General features: G+C 36.8%; 1 protein-coding gene across 1 annotated transcript in view; it reads right to left on the reverse strand.

The window, feature by feature from the left end:
• The window catches only part of LDLRAD4 (low density lipoprotein receptor class A domain containing 4), a 301,736-nt gene that overhangs the window by 187,293 nt on the left and 89,703 nt on the right, over positions 1-24,740 (reverse strand). The window contains exon 3 of the mRNA XM_081952764.1: positions 9,483-9,970. Within this exon, the coding sequence (XP_081808890.1) occupies positions 9,483-9,522 (40 nt within the window). The 5' untranslated portion in view covers positions 9,523-9,970. The remainder of the gene's footprint in view (positions 1-9,482; positions 9,971-24,740) is intronic.

Here is a 24,740-nt window from a genome sequence, read left to right on the forward strand (position 1 = left end):
ATACAGATGGATCCAGCCAAAATACAAGCCGTCTTAGGCTGGCAACCCCCTCGCACCCACAGACAGCTACAAAGCTTACTAGGGTTCGCGAACTTCTACAGGCAACTTCTATTGCCAAACCCCTAACAGACCTCCTGAAGACAGGGAGCCCAGGAACGAAGCCTCGTCCGGGACAACCCCTACAGTGGGACCTAACCTGCCAAGAGACGTTCGAAACACTAAAAGAAATGTTTGCGAAGGAGCTAGTGCTGAACCATCCTGACCCCGAGCAACACTTCATGATCCAGGCAGACGCCAGCAACATGGCAGTGGGAGTGGTGCTACTCCAAAAAACAACCAAGGAAACTTACAACCCTGCGCCTACATCTCCCGCAAGCTCACAGACACAGAGAGACGATGAGCCATGTGGGAAAAGGAGGCTTTCACAGTGAGATGGCCACTGCTGACCTGGAGACACCTCTTGGAAGGGGGCCAGAAACCATTCGAAGTCTGGACTGACCACAAAAATCTGGAGGTGCTTAGGACCCCATGGAAACTATCACCCAAACAAGTCCAATGGGCTCAATACTTCAACCATTTTGATTTTGTGTTAAAGCACATTCCGGGGGGGGGGGGGAACTTTCTAGCTGACACCCTCTCCCGCATGCCTCAGTACAATGCGAACGGGAGCACGTAATGGACACCATCATTCCTTCTACTTATACAGCTGCCTAAGTGATCATCAAGCGGCAATGCCGTGACCGGCAAAAGCAACCTGCAAGCAACATAACCACGAGGCTAAAAACCATACTGCTAGCAGACTCCTGGTTCCAAAACAACCAACACATCTTGACAAAAAGAGATGACCTTGCATGGAAGGGGACGAAACTCTACATCCCAGAATTCCTACACACCCTAATTCTCCAGAGGAGCCACAACGCCAAACCGGCAGGCCACTTTGGGTTCCTAAAGACTTTACACTTAGCCTGAGGGCAATTCTGGTGGCCTGGCATAAAGAAAGATGTAGATAGTTACGTGAAAAGTTGCACCATCTGCACCACAATGAAGAGACGACCGGGAACCCCCCCCCCCCCCCGGACTGCTGCAAACAGTAGCAGAGCCAACGAGGCCGAGGGAGGAGATCGCAATGGACTTTATAGTAGAGTTGCCAAAAAGTGGGGGAAACACAGTGATTTGGACTGTAATAGACCTGTTCTCCAAACAGGCACAATTCATACCATGCAGTGGACTACCCTTGGCTCACAAGCTGGCTAAACTGTTCATGAAGCATATTTACTGAAAAGCATGGAGTACCTCGAAGAATTATTTCAGACAGAGGGGTCCAGTTCATGGCTAAGTTCTGGAGGGAGTTCCTGCAGTCCATTGGGTCATCTTAGGGTCTGAGTTCAGCTTTTCATCCGAGCACCAATGGGGCAGCAGAGAGATTGAATGCCATAGTAGAGCAGTAGCTGAGGTGTTACGTGAACTATCAGCAGTCCAATTGGGCAGACCTTTTATCTTTTGCTGAAGTCGCGTACAATAATGCTGTTCACAGTAGCACAGGACTCACACCGTTCAAAATAGTGAGCGGTATGGACTTTGTCCCAATGCCTGAGTATCTAAGGGATCCCCCCTCCTCAGTCAGCTTGACTGATTGGATGTCAATGCTGGAAGCAACCTGGGAAAATGTCAAAAAAGCACTGGCTAAAGCGGCACAAATCTATAAGATAAAAACCAGGCTCCGCAATGGCCATTCCGGGTGGGAGAGAAGGTTTACCTCTCCACCAAATATTTGAGATTAAAACTGTCTAGCAAGAAACTGGGGCCAAAGTTTATGGGACCATTCCCTGTAGTAAAGTTCATCAACCCAGTCACAGTGCAATTGAAACTGCCTAGATTGCTGGGGAAGATACACCTGGCGTTTCATAGTAGCCTCTTAAAATCCGTGATCGGATCCACTCTGAGACCACTACCCCAGGAGCCCCTGGGCCATGTGGTCATAGGGGGCCAAACCCATTATGAAGTTCAATGAGTCCTTGATTCGGGCACAGGAAACAACTCCAATACTTAATCAAGTGTAAGGGATACCCCTTATCAGAGGCATCTTGGGTAAAAAATAGGAATATCCAGGCTGATCACCTTATAGCAAAATTCCATGCAGAAAATCCAGGCAAGCATGGGGGAGGAACACATCCCTAAGTTATACACCTGTACTCAAAGTGCTTTGTTTTACACAGGTCGCTTTCAGGAAGTGAGGGGAGCCGGATGTCAACTTGTAAAATGTTGCCATGACTACTATCAAGTGGCATAGAGAAGGGAGGAAAATTCCATGCATACTTTTGGCTAGATTCAGGTCTCATATTCTTAACAGATGCGCATGTCCATACCTACAGTAGCATCTTGTTGGCGAATGTGATTAATGACTTCAGGCAGAGGGGAGGGGACACAGGGGTAAAGTTCAGATGCCATTAAGTGTACATTAGTTTTGGCTCCGCAGGAGAACACGCCAGAATGTTGATCCTAATAAATGAATGGATTTCTTTTGAACTTTGTCTCGAGGCTCATAAATTAATTAGATCATCTTCTGGGAACTTCACACATGAATTATGTATATTCAGATATTCTTGTACCAGAATGTTACATATGCTGCAAATATGTTCCATGTTTCCTGTAAAGGGTACAAGATGCAACTGTTTGTAAAATTACTAATAGATTAAAATTGGGGTGACAGTGGGGTCTATCTCTAACATAGGTCAAACAAATTTAATAAATGATTAAAATAAATGTAAATAAAAATGAACATTTAAAATAAAACACTGAATATTCTATCTGCATAAATATCTGCTTCTTCCCTATCAGCACAAAGGCTAGCCATCAGCCAAATGAAGGTCACATGATACACCAAAAGCAGAGGTAGTATTCAGCCAGTTCTCTATGGTTCGGGCAAACCAGTGGCTGTGGGAGGCTCCGCCTACCCATCCTGACATAATGCACGAGCACTGTGCATGGGCAGAAGGTGGTGTACATGCACAGACGTGGTGCGTGCAAACTCACATTTGCGAATTAGTAGGGAAGGTGAGTAAATCCCACCACTGACCAAAAGGGTTCTGTTTTTAACCATATAACTTTATTAACAAATTGTCTGAAAAACAATTTAATATTAAAATGTGAGGCGCAAAGAATTAGAATCACCAGTTAGGTTTCAGTAGAGAACATTTATTCAAGCATAGCTATACACAAGGATCTGGTCAACTAAAATTCAATGCTAAATTGGCACCTAGATAAGAGTCAATGGAATTCAGGAGGGTTTGGGCTTGGAGCACTTATGGGAACATAGTAATTGTAAGCTGATGACATGTTTAATTCTGTAGCCCTCTCCAGCCCTGCCTGTTCTTCTCCTACAAACACACATATTAAATAAATAAATCACATATCATATCATTCAATATGTTAATCGATTTTAACTTTTACAACCATATTTGCTACAATCAGGTACGTCTTCTTTCCACTAATGTATGAAATGAAATGGAGTTTTTCAACAGAGTATCATTCTGGCAAGAAAATGGTTTTTCTTCAACAAGGAAAATATTAATTGCTGGCCAGAATTGATTCTTTAAAATAAGCTGCACTGGAGATTGCACCGAAATATATATATATATTTTAGTTTTACTGGCCGGTCCCATGTCTGTCCAATGTCTTGCCTGGGACAACTGAAACAATATTTGTAACAAAATATACAGAGCATTTCTTTCAAGATAAACAACTCAAATATAATAAGATGCAGGGGGGGCCAAGAGTGCGTCATTTGCAATTTCAAGTTTTTCCATTTAACTCTGCACTGATTGAATACACATCCAGGCTGCATATTCATCTTCCGCCAATATAAATTACGGGTTTGTATAGTCTAAGCTTCCAGGATAAACATACAATTTCTGAATCGCTCATATCCTAAATAAATATTACATGCTTTTCTGAGCCCCTCTCTACCCTGTTTACAAAGTTCCATGTTCCCCACTCATAACCAACATACAGCGTATCTGGGTTCCAGTGACTATGTTCTAAGTAGTTTTTACAAATGTCAGTCTCAGAAGCACCGTTTGTGCACAGATGTTTATTCCAAACATAGACTCTTTGTAGCTATGCTCATCTTTTTAAAGGAAAAGAAATACTGAATTCTTCACTTTTGCTAGCAAAGTCCTTATATGAATGGTCCTTAAATCATATGGGAGAACCGAGAGAGAGAAAACAAATGTCAGAGCAGCCAGAAAACTGGTCATCTCTTAGGTGTAGGTTTTTTTTCTTTAACTCATAATACTGCAGAATTAGATAATGCAGCGTTTAGGACAGTGTCAGAACCAGAACAGGCTCAGTGGACAGCTCACACTTCCCTGGACTTTCCCTGTTCTTTCCCACATACCATCTGTTCATATAAATCCAGACACAGCGAATTATTGTTGCCATTTTCTTTTATTAAAAAAGTAGTACCTGTTTTTGTAATATAATAGTGTTAAAAATGTCCATCTCTCTGCCAAGAAAGGGATCTTTTTACAGTCGCTTCCGCTCTTTATAAATGTTTGTTCATAAATAAATTTTACCAAACTCAGGGGGCTTAATCTCAAATAAACCAGAATTGGGAGCTCAGCCTTTTCTGGGAAGGCATATTTTTTCTGGGTTCATACACTATGCAGGATCACATGTTGTATTTCAGTTAGTTTGGTAAACCAACATTGGTTTTATTCATATATTGTATTAAAGCATAAACCATAACATATTAACTACAATGACTGGATTTGCACATCACAACATCACATTTTAATAATTCAGTCTGCATACAAACTTTTCTGAGACCGTCAGTTTCAAACATTATGATTTTTGAAATCTCTGATGAAATTAATTTGACAATCACAGTAAACAACAAAAAAACCCAGCATACTGTGGTCCATTAAAACAAAAAAATGATATCAGGATACTCATGTATTTCATATGAGAAAAAACTTACATTGGGAAATAGGGCAGCCAAATTTTTCTTTTGTGGTAGAAAAAAAATTCTCTAAAACATTTCCCACAAAATGTGATAGAATTTCAATCAGCACTTTCCTCATAAGTTTAGCTTTGTGTCCTAAGGACCACACATTCATCCACATTTAAAATCAGGCATGTGTGCTTTTAAATAATAGTTTAAGAACTTTTTAACATCTGAACATAATATCCTAAACCTTCTGAAGTTCCAGAACAATTGTCTCAAATTTGTTTAGGACTAACAACTCTCATCAGCCAACAGACACATCTGGAGAGCACCGGTTTAGGAAAACATACTCTGGAAAAATTATTCTGAAGGATTTAAAGTTGCCTGAATTCTTCATCAGTAATTATTTTCTTTGTCAGTTATACAACTGGCCCAACATTACGGAACAAACAATGTCTGGATTTGAAGCAAGCATCGTCTACATCAGAGTTTTGAGATAGACTTTCCAGAGTTTTATTATTATATTATCTGAACATATTTTTGTAAGTCATCCAAAGCTAGTAGGATTGGGTGGTAAAAAAAGTTGTAAGCAAAAGGAAACTTTCACAACATTTTGTTCAGTGATCAGCAGAGGAGCTGACACTTGAACTGTTATTTTGCATCTGACAGGCACTGAAACTGAGTTTATCAAAGATACCAAAAGCAGACAGTTTGAAACAATTACCCTGTTAACTCATAAACATTTGGAAGTTTTCTAGAAACCTATAGCTTTTTTATTCATAAACAGCCAATCTGTTTCTCTTCTCTTTTTTTTGTCTTCCTTTTTTAGACTGGTCCATAATAGCAGAGCTCTTCGGGATTTGCAGACTATGCTATATCATTTGCTGCCATTTTTTTCACTCTGTCATTGCCTCCTCATAATTATAGTCCCCTCAACAGTATCTTTGGATGCTTTAAAGCATTGCCAGCTGGATTTGCACTTATACAAAGTTGTGAAAGGAACACAGGATGTTCCAATCTATTGAGTCATACAGTCAGTCTGCCTAGCTCAGTATTGTCAGTACTGACAAACAGTAGCTTTCCCCCTCTCAGGAAGGAAACTTTTCTAGACTAACCAAGAGATGTTAAAGATTAAACTTGGGACCTTTGACATACAAAGCATGAAGTACTACTGCGAGACAATCTCTCTCATATGGAGAACTTGTCACAATTTGTGAACAATGAAATTTCTTTTGGGAAAGAATACTGATTTTCTATCAAATGTCACATTTTTAAAAAATCTTTTGCAATTTAACTGAGACCTGCTTGCATTTCTAAAGTTTAATTAACCTCTCTGTTAATTAATCAAAGGGAAATTTGAACAGGATTTAACTGAAAGTATCCAGGTATCTAGAACACAGGGTGTTCTTTTTAACCATAAGCTTTTCATCAAAATCAAACAGTATGATGAGAAGCAATACCGGGAAAGTTTTACTCGTATTATATTTTTCCTTTGCAATTTTGTGGGATATATAAGGAAAATGATTTAGAAATTAAGCATGTAATATTCATAAATATAAATACAACACACACATACACACACAAAGATTAAATATTCTACTATAATTAAATTAAACATTCTCAGTGATTAATCATTTATTCTTTTTTTTTAAATCAAACCATGCTAAACTGACATAGACCTTTTTTATGTGCAACACCTGTTATTTCTGATCATTAGCCATACTGGAGAGAGCTGGTTAGAGTTACAATCCAAACTGCCTGGTGAGCATTATGCTAGTCCCGCAAGCTATTTAGATGAGGGTGAGCAATTTTTTTCATTATTCTTTCTGTTGGCCTTCAAACTAAAGCTGTGAAAATATTGTGCCTCTAAAATAAGGATACAAACCGTTGTGGCAGTCTTCATAATGAAGCAACATTAAACTTCATAAAAATAATGTAGCTTTAAAATACACTTCTGAAGACCACAACTTCACTAGTTAAAGTGTTACATTTGTAATTCTATTTTCTTTATTTTGACATTTTCTCTATGTGAAGTTCAGAATATCTAGTAACAACCCTTAGCACAAGATATTACATAACCTTATCTTATGTTATACAAAATAGAAGTGATCTATGGCAGAAATAATTTGAATGTATGACATAACAAAGGCATAATCTTACCTACTTGTTTTAAAATTACCTCAGTTTTATTATTTAGCCAAGAGACGTCATCACAATTTACAAAGCTTAAGAATCATCCTAAGTATAAAACTATATTGAGGAAGCATATAAAAGCAAATTAAATTATATTGCTTCTCAACATGGCATCATCTTACTGACTTTGACTTACTTTGGAAACTATGCAGGGTCAGTTGTGTTTAGTACTTGGAAAGGGGGACATGAAAAGGAGCCTCCCCAAAGATTTCATTACTTTTGACAATCGGGTGTCCCCTGGGCAACTGACTTGTCACTGGCCAATCCTTTCAATTGAGAAGCATCCTTCCATTAGCTTTGCAGGTGCTTCTGATCGAATACAGATAGACAGTACTTGGAAAGTGGGACTGATTAACAATTCTAAGACAATTGGCTAGGCTGAAAGGGCAATACAAGATCTAGTAAAAAGGCCATTTCCATAACCCTGCCAAAGAAACTTCATGGATGTGGTTTCAACTCCATTTTTTTCAGGAACTTGACTCAAGGACATCTTTATCTTCTAATTTCCATATATGTTCCAAATCATTTGTCATTCTATTTCTAGGCTGGGGTTTTGTTTTGTTTTTGTAAGTAGGAAAGTACAGGTAGTCCTCAACTTACAAGAATTTTTATGACCAAAGTTACAATGGTGCTGCAAAATGTGACATTACCATGTGGTCACCTGTTGTTATCTTCTCACAAGCAAAGTCAGTGGGGAATCCAGATTCACTTAACATCTGTGTCACTAAAGAAGTGTGGCAAGAAAGGTTGGAAAGTGGCAAAACTCACTTAACTGTCTTGCTTAGCAATCAACATTTTGGGCTCAATTGTGGTTGTAAGTCGAGGACCATGTTAAACAGAAACAGACTTTGGAGAATATATATTTTGCTTAACAGTCAGAAATATCTCTAATCATACACATTACTTTATAGATTCTGAATATGGAAAACATATTCTGATCTATTTAGCAATTTTCAGTCATTTTCTTTAAGATCTCATTTCACACGGTTTCTGACACAGCATAATCTTAGCTATATTAACTCCCACTGATAATTGTGACTTGTTGCAAGTTATTGGCATACGCATATATGCCATATATATAAGCTCTCTGTACACATTTCAGAAGATTTTCTTTTCCTAATCACCTAGGTCAGAAACAGATTGCAGCCCTGAAGGAAGCACATAAAGATTGGAAATATCTTAAGGCAAAGTCCTATTATGTAGAAGACATTTGCGGCTGAGATCTTCTTATAACAATCCTTGACATAAGTATTATAACAGACATTCCAAAATTTCAGTGGGACAGTTTAGGATGAGTTGGATTAATGTCCACTTTGTTATTTTTAATTGTTAGGATTCAGATTCATTTAAGAAGCTTTAGTTTGTATTGAAATCAATGTCTCATCAGCTTCAGTAGAATCTAACACAGTAATCCAATAGTCTGAATTGGACCCTTGGAAAATCAGATCACTCGGTTAACTCGGCAAAATGACAAACTCAACCGACCTACCACCTCTAATTTCTGCCAACAGAAACAACCAAATCATTAAACTATACAATAGTGCTAGAAGACTTGTCTAAATTTCCTTTGGTAAATTATTATGGTATCTACTAGAATTTCACTAAATCAAGCTGTGAAAAAGCGAATGCAACCCTGAAAGATATTTATTTCTTTTTATTGTAGGGTTCCCAAAAACCTTGAAACAAAAAAACCAGAAACAAATCACATCCAACTTACTGATTTAAATTGCCAAGTTCACCCACATATGAAAAAAATTGGTCTGACTAGAGTTACATTGTATGACCACTATGTTTTTCCAAATAACCTCTGTTGGAGTCTAAAGAGTCACCACTTACTTTTGCTCATGATTTCCCAAGCATTTCTGACCAAAAAATAAAGGTTAAAAGCTTTAACTGACAAAGTTTGAGAGATTCCTTGATGAGACATATATTGCACTATTCCAGTTTTTCCAACAGCAGGCATATTAAATTTACAAAATTGATATAAAAGTTATGAATTTTATCTTTTAAATCAAAACCAGCATGCAGCTATACAAGGCCATCTAGCATTTGATCTTTGAAAAACAAATTCACCACGTAATATTCTGGAAATCTATGTAAAACTTCGTATCTATCATGTTTCATGCCTAACACAATGAAAACTAACTGAAATATTTAATAATACTTCTCCAGTTGGATATTAATCTGATCCACCTCATCAAAAGGATATAAATAAAAGCATCTGTTGATATACAACTCTAATAAACTTTAAGAGTGCAAGGCTTTGATTTGCATATCTCAAATCCTTACATCTTATGCAAAAATGCATCAGAAAAATTATACTTCAGTACAACAAAATCCTTACCTGTGAAAGCATTTGTGGCCTGAAAACCAGCTTCCTGCATACTGCTCTCCGCTAAAGCTTGTGACTTCAATCTTAACCTTTCCTTTCCAGAGGCAGTTTATGCAGTTGGAGGGATCAAGTTACTTCCATCTTCACATGTGAGTGTCCATTTTTTTATCCCAATCCAGCATTTAACATCCCTCGGCTCCCACCTGTTCTAAGGTCCTTTAAGACCTAGGGAAAATAGGATGTGTCTCAAATTCAAATGGCAAGTGCAGGTGAAGTGCCTCAGCCGTCCTGACAAAGAATTATAGCCATTGTATTTGTGAAGAAGATAGCAGCCGTTCCATGAATAAAAAGAAGTTCAACATTTAGTCTAAGTCTCTGCTTGGAGGACATCATAGGGTTCTATCGCTTGTTTGTGTGCTCATTTTGCTTTGAGTCAGCCAGAGGTATTCTTCACTCCTTTTCTGGTGATCACTTTGAGCTTCACTGTTCACTTGTGCAGGCTAAGAAATTGAAAAGAAAGATGTTTTAAGATGATTTATGGCAAGATCTACAACATTCAAGTACTTGCATGCATGTACAAACACAAACACACACACATAGCCCCATTTAGCAAGAACTGATTATACACATTAAAAGGGATTTGTTAGAATTTTGTTGAGATCTAAGTATGATTGCATATGCCTTTGAAATGCAAAGACAGCCTTGAATGATGTCAATAATGCATTTTAGAACATGATATGATTTACATTTCAAAAGCCGTATTTAGTAAAATGGGGCAGCTGCACAATAACAAAATTGCAGTTAATAGGAAAAAGTAAAAAAATCAAGACCTTCAGTTCTAAGATGTAATTATCATTTTATCAGATCTTATTCTCACTTTATGAAAGCATTAAAAAACAGGAAGTTGGATATGACATTGTGCTTTCAACATTTACCTTTTGAGATAAAACCTTAGGCTATGAACATATAACATAGCTGAGAATTCAAATATTTTCCTAAAAGATCAATTCAAATCCAATTATCAAAAACAATATTAGTAAAGATATTCACTATGAATATTTTTGCCAACCAATATTTTTTTAAATGTGGACATGACAGAATGGATAACATCACCATCATTTTGTGTTATAATATTTACTATTTTATAGTATCTCTCAGCTTAACAGCTGCAATGTACTCTGTATGGGCTACCCCAAGACAACTTGAAAGTTTCATCCGGTCCATAATTTAGTGGCATGGACAATGAGGGGCATATCTTGGTAGTCCTATACGACACCTTTGCAAGGCATTGTGCCTGGTTCATTTGAGGAACATCTTATCTTCCACAGAATCATCCCATTTCACTTGAATAACAGAGTGACTGAGTTGGAAGGGACCTTGGAGATCAGATCTTGTAGTCCAACCCCCTTGCTCCAGTAGGAAACCCTATACCATTTTGGACTAATCTTCAGTTGTCCTATCCCTTTTTAAAAACCTCCAATATTGGAGCATCAACAACTTCTGGAAGCATTCCATTGATTAATTGTTCTAAGTGTTGGAAAATGTTTTTCCTTAGTTCTAGGTTGGTTCTCTTCTTGATTCATTTCTATCCATTGTTTCTTGTCTTGCCCTCAAGTGCCTTGGAGAAGGAGTTGACCCTCTCCTCTTTATGATAGCCCCTTAGTTATTAAGGGGTAGTCCAGACAGGTTGCATGCCCAGGTGAACTAATTGTACTTTATTATAAATTATATTAACAGGATAAATTTGAAAGTACATTTCTCACCACCTTTATAGACCAAGAAACTAGGAAGAGTTCCTTCTGAGAAGTTTGCCACACTCACATTCCTTTTGAGGGCTAAGCTGCCTCTTGACTGTTCCCCTGGCTGTGGTTCTTCTCCTTGTCTCCCAAGATCACTACCAGATACCATTACAGTCCAATTGGTTCAGTCCAAGAAAGATGGCACGCTCTTTCATATATCAATGTCACCTGTCAGAACCCCAGAAGCATGTCTTCTCTGTAACAGCCCTGTCATATGGAATGAGATTCTCCCAAAATACTGGACTCCCACCTTTCTGATATTTCAGAAAACCTTAAACCCTTTCAGAAAACCTTCAGAAACATTCCTACCTGATATTTCAGAAAACCTGTTCTTAAGCTATGGATTTGAAGTAGCTGGGGTCCCTGATAGATTGTGCATGGGTGTAGTCAACTAGATAAGCTATTGATTTTTGTTGTTTATTCTTTTAAACTTTAATAATTATTGTTTCCTGATTTTTTGTTGTTAGTTTAATTGTACACTATTCAAACCTGGTTTGAGTCAGGCTATGCCTAAATTGAACAAGTTAGAAAGTTGAACAAGTTAAATATTAATGTTTAAATTATATAACATTATAGCTAGGTTACTAATATCCAGTAACAATAAGTAAGCAATATATGTGGTGAATCATTTGGTCAAATCTGCCTGGATTCAACAGAGAGAGCAAGAGCAATGGGTCTAGTTAAGCACGATAAAAGAAAATTACTTAAAGTGGCCATGAATCCACAACCACTAGAAAACAGAAGTAGCATTCAAAGCAATCATGTCAGTCTAGAGAAAAGATGCATTGTGCAAACTTTATACATTCCAAAACATATCTTTCTAAGGATTTACACAGCTTTATTTCATATGCCTGATAAATAATGGTAGTTATCTTAAGTTTTCCCAACCTTCTGAACTGGTGGCTTGTTAGGACTAAAATTCTCAAAATTTGTAACCTTGCTGGAGAAGATCAATTTTTGGACAGCTCTGAATATTTTGGTGCTTCTCTGGACAATCTATCCAGTAAATATAAGCATACTTTCCATCTGACATGCAATTCTTCTCTTGAGCTACTATTTTTACTTTAAGTGTATCACATTTCCTCAGCACTTATAACATAATAGTTTGAATGTGAGAAAATAAAAGTCTTCCTCTCAACAGTAAATTCACTTGCTATTATAACTGCTGTGAAAAGTGTATTGATTTGCAGATGTACTGCCAAGTTGCTTTAGAACAATTTAGGAATCAAAACTTGGAAGCAGACTTTGGCTTTATAAATACTGACCAAGAAATAAATAATCCTCAGCCAACAACACCCAGGAATGCCATTTATTTTTAAAAAAATTGACAGGGTCATAAGAACCTCTAGACTGAAACAGTGTCACTATCAGAAAAACAAACACTGCCCATATTCAAGAATGCTGATGTGCCGCTATGCGATCCAACCTAGCAAAAGTTGCTGATTGTTGGAAGGGAAGGATTCTGCCTCTTCTCTCCTAACCATCTTTAGCCTGAAACCAAATGTAAACAAGTCATTTTCCTCCACCCTTTCTTCGGATTCCGACTGAAGTCAAAATCTTAACTTGAAAGTGTTGAGAGAAAAGTAAAGAGACATGCCAGTATAAAATCTTGCTTCCTGCTGTAGAAAGTGAACTTTGTACAGTATGAGGTATTGTAACATTTTAATAGCAGGTAAAACAATATTTAATTCCCAGGGGCTCAACTTAAATGAATTTGCTAAATTCAGAACACAAAAAAATACAAAGCAGATCCTCATTCCACGCTGAAGCAGGAAGATCGGGGAGGGGGGGGGCAGAATGATTTAAGGCCCTCGATATTTAAAAATTTATTGAGGCTAAACTCTCAGAGAAATCTCAAACATCCAGTCACGCTAATTTCTGGGGCTGTCAATCCACATGTAAAGATTCAAGAAATATTGCAACTACTGTTTTATTATATGATGGTTGGGAAGGATGGCGGTATCATTTGAACCCAATTGAGAAGGCTGTTTGTCTGAAAACAAACTAGCATTCAAGCCATGAAACCAGGGACTAGAGAAGCCTTAAGTGTGTGTGTGTGAGAGAGAAGGCATGTGGGTAGATATCCTTTTTACCTATTTTGTTAAGCACATGCTTCATTTGCAACAACGATTGGTATCTCCAAGGTGGGACAGCAAATATTCAGTAGATGAATTAACTACTTAATTTGGTAAATGCAGTTTTACTACAGAAACTGTTGATCTTTAGAAAGAATAGTGGTCAAACTTTGGTTCCACTTAAAAAAAAACCTGTATAAATCTGTTTTCTTAGAAAGATGAATCAGACAGTAATGTTAAAATTGTGTCTGCCATAACCAACAGCTATTTAAGAGTCAAATGAATGTAGAGCAACAAAAAAATAATAATCCAAGACTCTTATAATGTTACTAGGAAAAGCAGAATGGTCTTCTTATCCAAAGCAAACCATGCTGCACAAATGAATCAGATTTATTTACAATGTCTTAATAGTCAACATCTTCCGTCTGGCTGCTAAATAAAGAAGTGCAAATGGAACATTACCCAGACAAGCAAACAGTGTCTAAAAACCTGCAGACACAATCAGTTGCAGGGTAATCATAGCACTAGTGTTTAAAAAACCGAGCTAGATTATACTTTCTTTTTCCTTTAATAACTGAGTACCTGCAGCTTTGAAAAACAAGATTGATACATGAAGACTCTTCATGTCCCATCACATGCTACAGAAATGATGGTAAGTGTCCAATATTAATAATACATGCATTTCATTAAAAATGTCTAATACTGCACACTGGTAACTAGAAAATAAACCTCAGGAAATACCATAGAAAATTAAACAAGATTTTTTTGTCAGCAGCTCGGCCCATATTTATCTTAACTCCATATCTCCTAAAGAACAAAAAAATTCTGAAAGTTTTTTAAAAATAATTTTTATTCAACCTTTTTTAACTTTAAAACAGCATTTCCAATCTTTACAGCGCGCACACACGCATGCACATACATACATACATACATACATACATACATACATACATACTTCCTTTAACTTTTAGCGTTATTTGCTATGTTTACAGGAATATACAGTTTTTCACTTTACTATTATTCCTAGGTACTCTTTATGTATTAATGTTGTATGTGAATTGTACCACCTTTTCCAGATCTTATAGTATTCTGTTTCCTCTCTTTCTTTTAATTCCATTGTTAATTTATCCATTTTTGCACAGTTGAGCACCTTTTTTATTATCATTGCATTCGAAGGAATGTTTTCTTGTTTCCAATTCTGAGTAATTCTGGCTGCAGTTATTATATGGAGTATGATATATTTAATTTCTTTGCTTAGGTTTCCCTTTATAATCCCCAGTCAAAACAGTTCTAGTTTCATCTCTATTTTTTGTTCCGTAATTTCTTCTAACCTTTTTTTAATTTTCATCCAATATTTCTTAGTTTTTGGGCAGGTCCACCACATATGATAGAATGTCCCTTGTTTGCATTTCCATGATTGCATCTCCAACAGTTTTCTGACCTATTAGGGAACATTTTGGCCAATCTTGCCAGGGATATATGCCAATGATAAAACATTTTGTACATGTTTTCTTTATAGGCTGCTGACATTATTAATTTATAATTTTTCTCCCATAATTTTTCCCAGTGTTCCAATTCAAGGTTATATCAAAAAATTTGGGCCCAAATTATCATAGTCTCTTTCACTGATTACTCTTCCATTTAAAATTTTAAGAAACAGTTATATGCTTTAGTTATCATGTTTTCTTCTGTCCCCAATAATATTTTATCCAGTTCTTGTTGTTCTCTTTGAAAATGGTATTGTTCTAAGTCTTTTTTGTACCTTGTCTGGATTTGTAGATATGGCCACCAGTCTATTTCTATTCCTTGGGATTTTAGGTCTTGGTTAAGATTTAAGTTTCCCTTGCCCATCCAATATCTCTTTATTATATCTACTTTATTTAAATCTAATACCTTGGGGTATATCATTGCTTCCATAGTTGGTAGCCACAATGGGGTTCTGATGTAATAGTTTCTTTTAATTCTCCCCCGAAGATCCCAAATATGCATGGGATTTGTTCTTCCATTCCCAGATAAATGCATGCCAGCCAAGCTATAAATCATGACTCTCTATTGTTAATATCCTTTTATTTTTAAGTGTTATCTAATCTTTAAGCCATGTTATGGCTGCAGCTTGGTGGTAGCGTTTCCAATCTGGGAGTCCAAAACCTCCCTTGCTTTTAATATTCTGTAAAAGTTTTAATTTTATTTGGGCTTTCTTCCCTAGCCAAATGAATTTTTAAATTGTTTTGTTTAGTTCCGCAAAAAAAAATCCCTAATATTTTGGTACTGTTTGGAATAGAACTAAAATTTTGGGTGAAATGTTCATTTTTATTGTCACAATTCTTCCAATTAATGATAACTGTAATTTGGCCCAATTTCCCAAATCTTTTTGTATTTGTTGTAGTAGTTTAATATAGTTGTCTTCTTTTATAGAGGAGCATTTTGCGGTCAACCAAATTCCAAACTACTTCACTTTCTTAACTATCTAAATTCCCAATTTCCCCTCCAATTTCTCTTTCTGATTATGTGTAAGGTTTTTAGTTATTGTCTTTGTCTTCTCTTTATTTATTTTAATCTTGCCACTTTACCAAATTCCTCTATTTCTTGCATTAGTACTGTTCCTGTTTCTAAGATGTCCTCTATGTTGAAAACCAGGTCATCTGCAAACGCCTGCATTTTATATTCTTCTTTTTTAATTCTTAATGATTTTATTTCACAATTTTGCCTAAAAATGATACATTTTTATATCAACAATACTGATAGAATAAATAGAAGGGGAGATAGTCGGCATCCTTGTCTAACCCCTTCGGCTCTATTAAATTTCTCTGTTAATTTCCCATTTACTATTATTTTTGCTATTTGGGTAGAGTATATCGCCTTGATCATCCCTATCAATTTTTCTCCAAATTTCATTGTGATTAATTGGGTAATAAGAAACTGCTGCTTTAAATTATTGAATACTTTTTGTGCGCCCACAAATATCAACACTGTTTCTCAGGGTGGGCTTCATAGTATTCTAACACATTCATTATCATTCTTGTATTATTTTTTAATTGTCATTTTGGAAGAAAGCCATTTTGGTCTGGGGAAATAATTTCATTTTTTTTAACCTTTCTGCTATTATCGTGACAAATATTTTACAGTCAGCATTTAGTAATGAAATTGGTCTATAGTTTTTGATCTACTGATTGTCGGTACCCTCTTTTGGAATTAATATTATAAATGCCTCAGTCAATGAATTTGGTAACCTGGCTTGCTCTAGCTATTCATTATACAGTTCCAACATTGATCCCTCAAGTGGCTCTTGAATTTTTTTGTATAATTCTGCTGGAATCCCATCTGGTCCTGGTGTTTTATTATTCTTTTGTTTTTTTTTAATTGCCTCCTTCATCTCCATCATCATTATTTTACCCTTTAGCATTTCCCTAGTTTCCCTGATATTATTGGCAGATCCCTCTCCTTTAAGTATTGTTTAATGATTTCTTCTAATATGTTTTCTTGGCTATATAATTTTTTAAAAAACTTTTGGATGATATTTTTTTCCCTCTGACTGGTGATGAATGTTCCCCTTCTCATCCTGTAATTGTTGCATTAATTTTTTTCTCTTTCTCTTTTTTCAATTTTCAATTTATACGACAACCATTTATCTGATTTATTAGCATTTTGAAATTTTGTTTCATCACTTTAAGATTTCGTGTCATTTCTTCTTGTAACATTAAATTAATTTTATGTTTCACTAGATCTCTTTCTCCTTTAGTTTTATTATTTTGTGGTTCTTTCTGTAGTGTACATTTCAATTCTTTGAGTTTTTTCTGGAGTGCCATTTGGTGTGTCTTCTCCTTATTTCTCTGTGCCACATAGGCTATTGTTAAATCCTGGATATACGCTTTAGTTGTGTCCCATAAATTTTGTAGCATTGTTTGTTCTCTCCGATTTTCCCTAAAAAAAAATCGAATTCTTTTTCCATCTTTTGCACATATGGTTTTTCTTTTAGAATCCTCTGGTTTAATGTCCATCTTGTTCTTTTTCTTTGTCCCTTCCATTGCATTTTTAATGGGTTATGGTCAGCCCACCTGTTTGACAAAATCTCAATTTCTTCTATATCACTAATCAGTTCTGGGTTCACCCATGCCATATCAATTCTCAACATTCAGGTTGTCATGCCTCCAGATCTGCCATAGAGGCTGATTTCTTTCATGTCAAATATGAAGGGTTCCTCTTGTTGTAAGGGAAAATCACACTTCTCTATGTTACCTCCATGGTCTCCCCTCTAAACCACTGATCCCTCCACAAAACATGAAAAATCAGGCAAACTAAATGGAGCCCTGTTCATTTGCTCCACACCGGTGTGACTTCCGCCAGAAGCTCCAAAAATTCTGAAATTTTAACTTTCCCTCCAAGTTACTGTGACAAGAAAACAGGCACTAAATATATACACAATTCAGATATTTGACATAAGAAATTAACATGGAATGTGTCATCATAGGTTATATCTGCATGTCAGTGTGGTTGGAGAACATTTTAAGAACAAAAACTGTAGTCTATACATACATTTCTACCAGAACACCAGACAAATCTGCACTCCCTCCATTTTAACTCAATCGTGTAACACACACCAAAAAATGTACTAACTATATACTGCCAAGTAGTTACCGTACTGAGAGTTGAAAGTAACTTTTCAGTCATTGTGATAGTAATACACCCATCATATGAAGTTAAACAAAGGAAGTAATAAATCAATTACATTTGTTGGAGAATGGCTGAAATTATACTCTAGCCTGTAATATTTCTAAAATCTACATACTCTTAGTAAAATGGTACAAATGTATGCATCTTTCAAATTCTTCTAAAGGCAACAAGCCAAGGATAACATTCATTTGCTGCCCTACAATGCATGTCCACACTAATTCTGTTTTTATTGACTCAGACACATTCAAAACAAAGAGTACCAATAGAAGAGAATATTTGTAGCTCGGGGTTGAAATGAGGGGTCCTTGGTTTCTCTGCACTTCATGCAGACATTTCATTACCCAAACCAGATAACATCATCACTGCCAGACTAAAAAAGAGCCCTTAAATAAAGTGTGTTCATCATGCATATTTCAAGAAGCCCTAGAGGAACAGCACAGCTAGCAACAGTTTGCAGCAGTCTCAGAAAGAGAAGGTTGTCATGTGCTTAGATGAACATTCGGTGGGCGAGCCAGTAAGTCAATCATTTGCCTAATGGATGCCTTCTCTCATGCCTTTTCATTGAAGTAGATCAGATCCTGAAATCCTTGACTGCTCATTAATTTCCAACATTTGAGCTTCCCAATATGAGTCAGGGCTGTTTCCATTCATCTAGCTTCACTGGATCATTGTTGTCTTAAGGCAATAAACTTTGCCTATTGGGAGGGGAGGGGGCATAGCTGCCATAATACCATCTTTTTAAAATATTGCTTTATTTGATTATAATAAAACCCAAATAGTACATTATATTATTTGGGTGCACTGGTATTTATACAGTGTTGACTCTGGTATTTAGAAAACTTAAAATTATATAAAACATTAAATTTAACTGGCTCTTTTCCCATTCCATATAAATGTACTAATACTACATTACATAACTTAAGAGAAAAATGTAAAGTGTGCACAGAGAAGAGGTCAACTTTCCTTAGGGGAAAGGAGGGCCCTGAAATTGAAGAACAGATATAGGAAAACAGGCAACATCTTGGGAGGAATCACTGAGAAAATTACCAGTGTTGCTCAAGACTTCCATGGCCAGATGTAACAGAATGTGGGAATGATCTTAGGAGGCCGGAGGAACAGTCATAACCTAGACAATGGTCTGATAAATGAAACCTGAGTCCAAGGAGGGCTTGGGGTGGAGAAAGTGTCTCAAAAGGTTCTTAGTTTTCAGAAGAATAAAAATAAGAGAGGAGGGAGCTCAGAATTGTAATATTCTGGTATTGTAGCATTACAATAATGTTACTACTCATGGCTGTTGCTTCTTTTCAGGAGTACCTCAAAGGACAGACACTACTGCAGGAAAAGGAAGGAAGGTTGTTTCACTGTTCCCCATGTTCATAGCAATTAGTAGATTCCCAGTGGTGAAGCAGCTACAATCATTCCACAAATGGTCAAATTTGTAAAATTACCTATGTTACTTAACTACTGCAGTAGCTCTATGTGGGCTGCCCAGAATAAATGTCTGGAATATTTAATTACCGTATTTTTCAGAGTATAAGACACACCTTTTTCCCTCAAAAAAAGAGGCTGAAAATCTGGGTGCATCTTATACACTGAATACAGCATTTTGTGCCTCCCGAAACCCCACCCATTCAACAAAATGGCCGTGCAGAGCCTGTAGAAGGCTTTCAAAGAGCTCCTGGGGGCTGGGGAAGGCAGAAATGAGTGAAAAATGGGCCATTTTTTGCTCAAATTTACCCCCCCCCCAATCACCCAGGAGCTGTCTATAAACCTCTTAAAGGCTAGGCATGCAAAAGAAATTGACAAAAAACGGGCCCGTTTCCACGAAAAATGGGCTGTTTTTTGCTCGTTTTTCGGGGGAGGCACCCCCAGGAGCACTCTGCAAGCCCCCTAAAGGCTATTCATGCCACTGTTTGGGGGGGGGAACGTTTTTGGAAGGTTTTTAGAGTGCAAAAACTTTTTTTTTTAATTTGCCTCTTCAAAACCTTGGTGCGTCTTATACTCCAAAAAATACAGTATATAAAATTCAGCAACTAGGCTGCTTACTGATGGATAACATTAGGTCTATATTACTTCTGGGCTGGAAGACCCTCATTGATAGACAATTATCTTTCAAGTATAGTTTAAGATATTGTGAGTATTAAGGGCTTAAAAAGCTTGAGGCCTGGCTGAGAGATTTCATATGACCATGACCAGACATTAAAGGCAATAGAAGTTTTTCTAAATAAGCTTCTAAAGTCTAGATATTAAACCCAAAGTAAAATACTGTACTTTATATGTATATGTATATACTGTATAGCATATTTTATTCCTATTTACTCTCACAGAAGGTCAAATAGTTTTTTTTCCAAAGAGGTTTATTTGTTTGCTTTTGGCAAAGCTCTTGGAGGTACTGACTGAGTACTATTACAAAACAGTATTTTTCTTATAATAATATACTGTTTTGGATCCCTTAAGATAAAAAAAAACCTGAATATTTGAAATGGGAAAATTTGGGATTGTGTCACTTTTTAAAGTAGCATTTTGTCATTGGAAAATACGTTTTTCAACAGCTGAAGGATTGTCAGGTATGAATGAGAACAGTGCTCAATCTGCTTGCAGTTTTTCCTGTACACAGCCCTAGTGTGTTGGGGTATAAAATAAATAAAATAACATTTTGAGTGAATGAATTCTGCAACAAAAAAGTCTAATTTTTCGGGAAGAAATGGTTGTGCTTTTTCCCCCCTTAAACATAATCAAACATTACTCCTCATCAATTATTTTTGTCCTTCATCTTTATCTTTCTTTCTTTTTTTACTGCAGCCATCTTTTCCCCAATCTAATTATTTGCTATGGCTGATGCAAGAGAGGAGAATCTGTGTACAGGTAGTCCTCGTTTAATAGATTATTTGTTCAGCAACTGTTGAAATTATGATGGTGCTGGACAAAGGGACTTAAAACTGGTGCCCAAACTCATCGCATGTGATCAGCATATGCAATCTTCTTTGCTAGCTTCCTCAAAAAGTCAATGGGGAATTAGGCAGGAACGTTTGCCAAATTCCTGCCGCCTGTCCAGAGGACTCCCTCTAGTTCCTGGAGGCTGGCTGGAAAAGATCCATCATAAAAAACAAGCAGGAAATCCTACTTGGATTTTGGAAGGAACTTTTTCAAACTCCTTGAGAGCAAAAACACTGCTTAGCAGACAAAATTCCATCCCGCCATGCAAGATCAATCTATCAAGAAGTGCTTTTTGCTTTCAAAGAGGCTAGGCAAAAAAGGAAGGGACATTTTCACCCAGCCTCCTTGAGACCAAAAGCACGGCCTGATGGATTGATTTCGCTCCGCAGGGCAGTGCTTTTCTGCCAAGCCATGCATTTGTTTCAAGGACGCTTGATGAAAAAGTCAGTCCCAAAATCCAAGCAGGATTCTGGCACAGGGCATTTGCAGGATGAGGCTTTTGCTGCCAGTCCTTGAAACAAGAGGACTTCCTCTGGTTTCTGGAGGCTGTTTCCAAATGCCCAATGCTGCAAACACTCCATGTCAAAATCCTATTAGCATTTGAGATTGGAGTTCCCTTCTGCCCATGGAAGGGAGGGGAACTGCAACATGGAGCTGATGAAAAAAAAGTTTCTTTTCTCCAGCCCATTTTCCCTTCTATGCACGGAGGGGAGCTGCCTGCCATGTCCTTTCATGTTCCAGTCAGGAGCTACAGCAAAGGGCAAGAGCTCACCCCACCCTGATGCAGGCATGCTAACTTCCAACCCAGCATGCTTACCATATGATCCACCGTGTTCCTACTGAATTTGATTATAAAACAGTGCCCTCATTCTTAGCAGTTTTCCATATCTGAAAAAAAAGAGATAACTAATACTTTTTGAAAATGTTTTCACTTACTTACTACTGCACACTAGAGTTTTATTTAATTTTTAAACCTATACGTTTTCACTGAACATGTCTATATTTGGATGACATCATTTATAAACAAACTGCGAAATTAGTTCAAGATAGCTAGGACCTCGTATCTCACAACTTTTTAAAGGCAAAATATTTTATCAGGTACTTTGGATGTTCTTTAAGTGTATTAAATATACAAGTGATCCTCACTTTAATGACCCCTTGTTTGATGACTTCTCGAAGCTGTTGCAGTGTTCCCAGTCACATGATCAAAATTCATGCACTTGGCAAGCAGTTCACAATCATGATACTGCAGCATCCCATAGTAACATTTATTTAGCCATTGTCCATTCACTGCAGGATGAAGGCCTCTTCCACATGTTTCCAACCAATACAGTAATGAGCTTCCTTTTGCCAATTGGGCCCACATACTTACTGGCTGATGCCATCGATCCATCTTGTTTGCTAATATTATACACATATAAATATACATACATACATACATACATACATACATACATACATACATACATACGTGTGTGTGTGTGTGTGTTGTATTTGTGCTGATAAATAAATAAAGGGAGACTAGTATAGATCCATTTCAAGCTATTTAGCTCTCATCAGCTAGCCATACCCTTACTGGGATTCGAACCTGGGCTGTATTACATATTAGGCATTTTTATATTATTATTATTATTATTATTATTATTATTATTATTATTATTATTATTATTAGTATATTAGACATACAAAAGCAAATATATATATATACATATACATATACATATACATATACATATACATATACATATACATATACATATACATATACATATACATATACATATATATATATATATATATATATATATATATATATATATATAATCACACACACACAGTTATAGCATTACTTCAGAGCATTTTGGCAAGTAGCTCACACAAACAAATCCTCACAACAATGAAAGAATCAAGTCCTACTCCAAAAATCCTGACATACAATGTCATTATAATGTTCTTAAAAGAAAATCAATGACTATTCAAATGAATAATAGTGACTGAATGAACTGTATTACTGGGGTTTTTTTCACAAAGAAATCCAACTTCAATAGCCTCCCCAGGTTAAATCATAGTATAGAATAAGACACTCATCTATAATATAGAGTTGTTAAAATAAATAGATCACACATACATTAAATGTCACAGTATACATATGCTTATATGTTCCAGTATACAAAGATACATATATTTTCAACTCCAACTCAACACAGTTCCACACACTCTCTAATTTGTGAAATTTTGAATAGCACCTGTGTATGCTTATTCTAGTAATAAAGTATACATTAGAATCCCCCAACATGCATTTTGCTTGAAACAAATTTAAAAATGAAGAAAGAATGAACAATGTATACCTTTTGAAAGATCAATACAAGTTGTCTTCAACTTATGGCCACACCTGGGCCAGAGTTTCCATAGTTAAGTGAGTCATAACCAATTTTATGATCTTTTTTGCCATGGTTGTTAAGCAAATTATTTCAGCCATTATGAAGTCAATAAGCAAATCTGGCTTTGTCCATTGAATTGCCTTAATGGAAGCCAGCTGGGAATGAAGATTAGAGCACCCCATGACTTCTGGGATGCTGAAAACATTATAAATACATGCTGGTTGCTGAGCACATGTGACCATGGGAGCAGCAATAGCTAGGGCACTTAGACTTTCAGGTATATACCACTTTATAGAGCTTTACAGCCCTCTTTAAATAGTTTACAGAGTCAGCATATTGCCCCCAACAATCTGGGTCCCCATTTTACCGACCTCGGAAAGATGGAAGGCTGAGTCAACCTTGAGCCAACCGTGAGAATCAATCTGCCAAACTGCTGGCAGCCTGTGATCAGCAGAAGTAGCCTGTAGTACTGCACTCTAACCACTGTGCCACTGAGGCTCTTATAATGCCATTTTTATAAAGCAAAGACCACTTTTAATCAGTTTCAATTTATTGCTAAAATACATTTCTGGGTAGATTTCCTGTTACTGTGGGGCCACTGTAATGTTATAATTTTATATAGCTTTTTCCTTCTTTTCAGTTCTTCTGGGTTCATCTGAATGCTTTTTACTTTTGTACAGGGTGCATGTGTCTGAGCCTCTGTGTATTTGGCTGGTACCCACAACCAATGAGCTAGTGGGGAGAAGTCTGTCATTGGTGGAAGCTGGAGAATCTAGTATAGTACTTCTTGGCTCTCTAGGCTATCACAAAGCCTTGGAGACACCTGAGGCCTCCAATGCTGCATGAGGCCACAGAAGGAAAGGGAACGTTTAGAGGTGAAGCCAAGTAACCAATGTTTTTGGATTTAGCTTGGACAGACTCAAGCTTGACATTGAGACAAATCAGCCATCAACTGACACATAAATAAACCATATTTATACAACAAACAAAACATATCCTCTTTAGCAGCCAACACCCAGATAAGCAGAGATTAACACCAGATAAACAGTCAAGTAGAAAACAACACTCTAATCAAGGAATTAGCAAGGACAAAGCTACATCCTCAGCAATGTTGGCAGGACAAACTATTGTATATATAGTAAACAGGAAACAAACCCTACACTCTCTTGCACTGATGTTAACTCATTGGGTAAAGAAATGTTTGTAAGCAATCACCAAACTCAGAGAGTACTCAGGACTCCACTGGAAGATAGGGCAGAAATTCAAGGCGAGTTGACCTCAGGAACATCACGCCTGCTACTTGAAAGTAGTCTCACTGTCCAGCCCTCAGTTTCTACTCTCAGTGTCTAGCAACAAAGGTAAAGGCAATTTTAGGCTGCATCACAGAAATATAGTTCTCTGATATTC

This window comes from Natrix helvetica (genome assembly GCF_964273705.1).
Source record: "Natrix helvetica genome assembly, chromosome: 4".
In the NCBI taxonomy this organism is placed as follows: Eukaryota; Metazoa; Chordata; class Lepidosauria; order Squamata; family Natricidae; genus Natrix; species Natrix helvetica.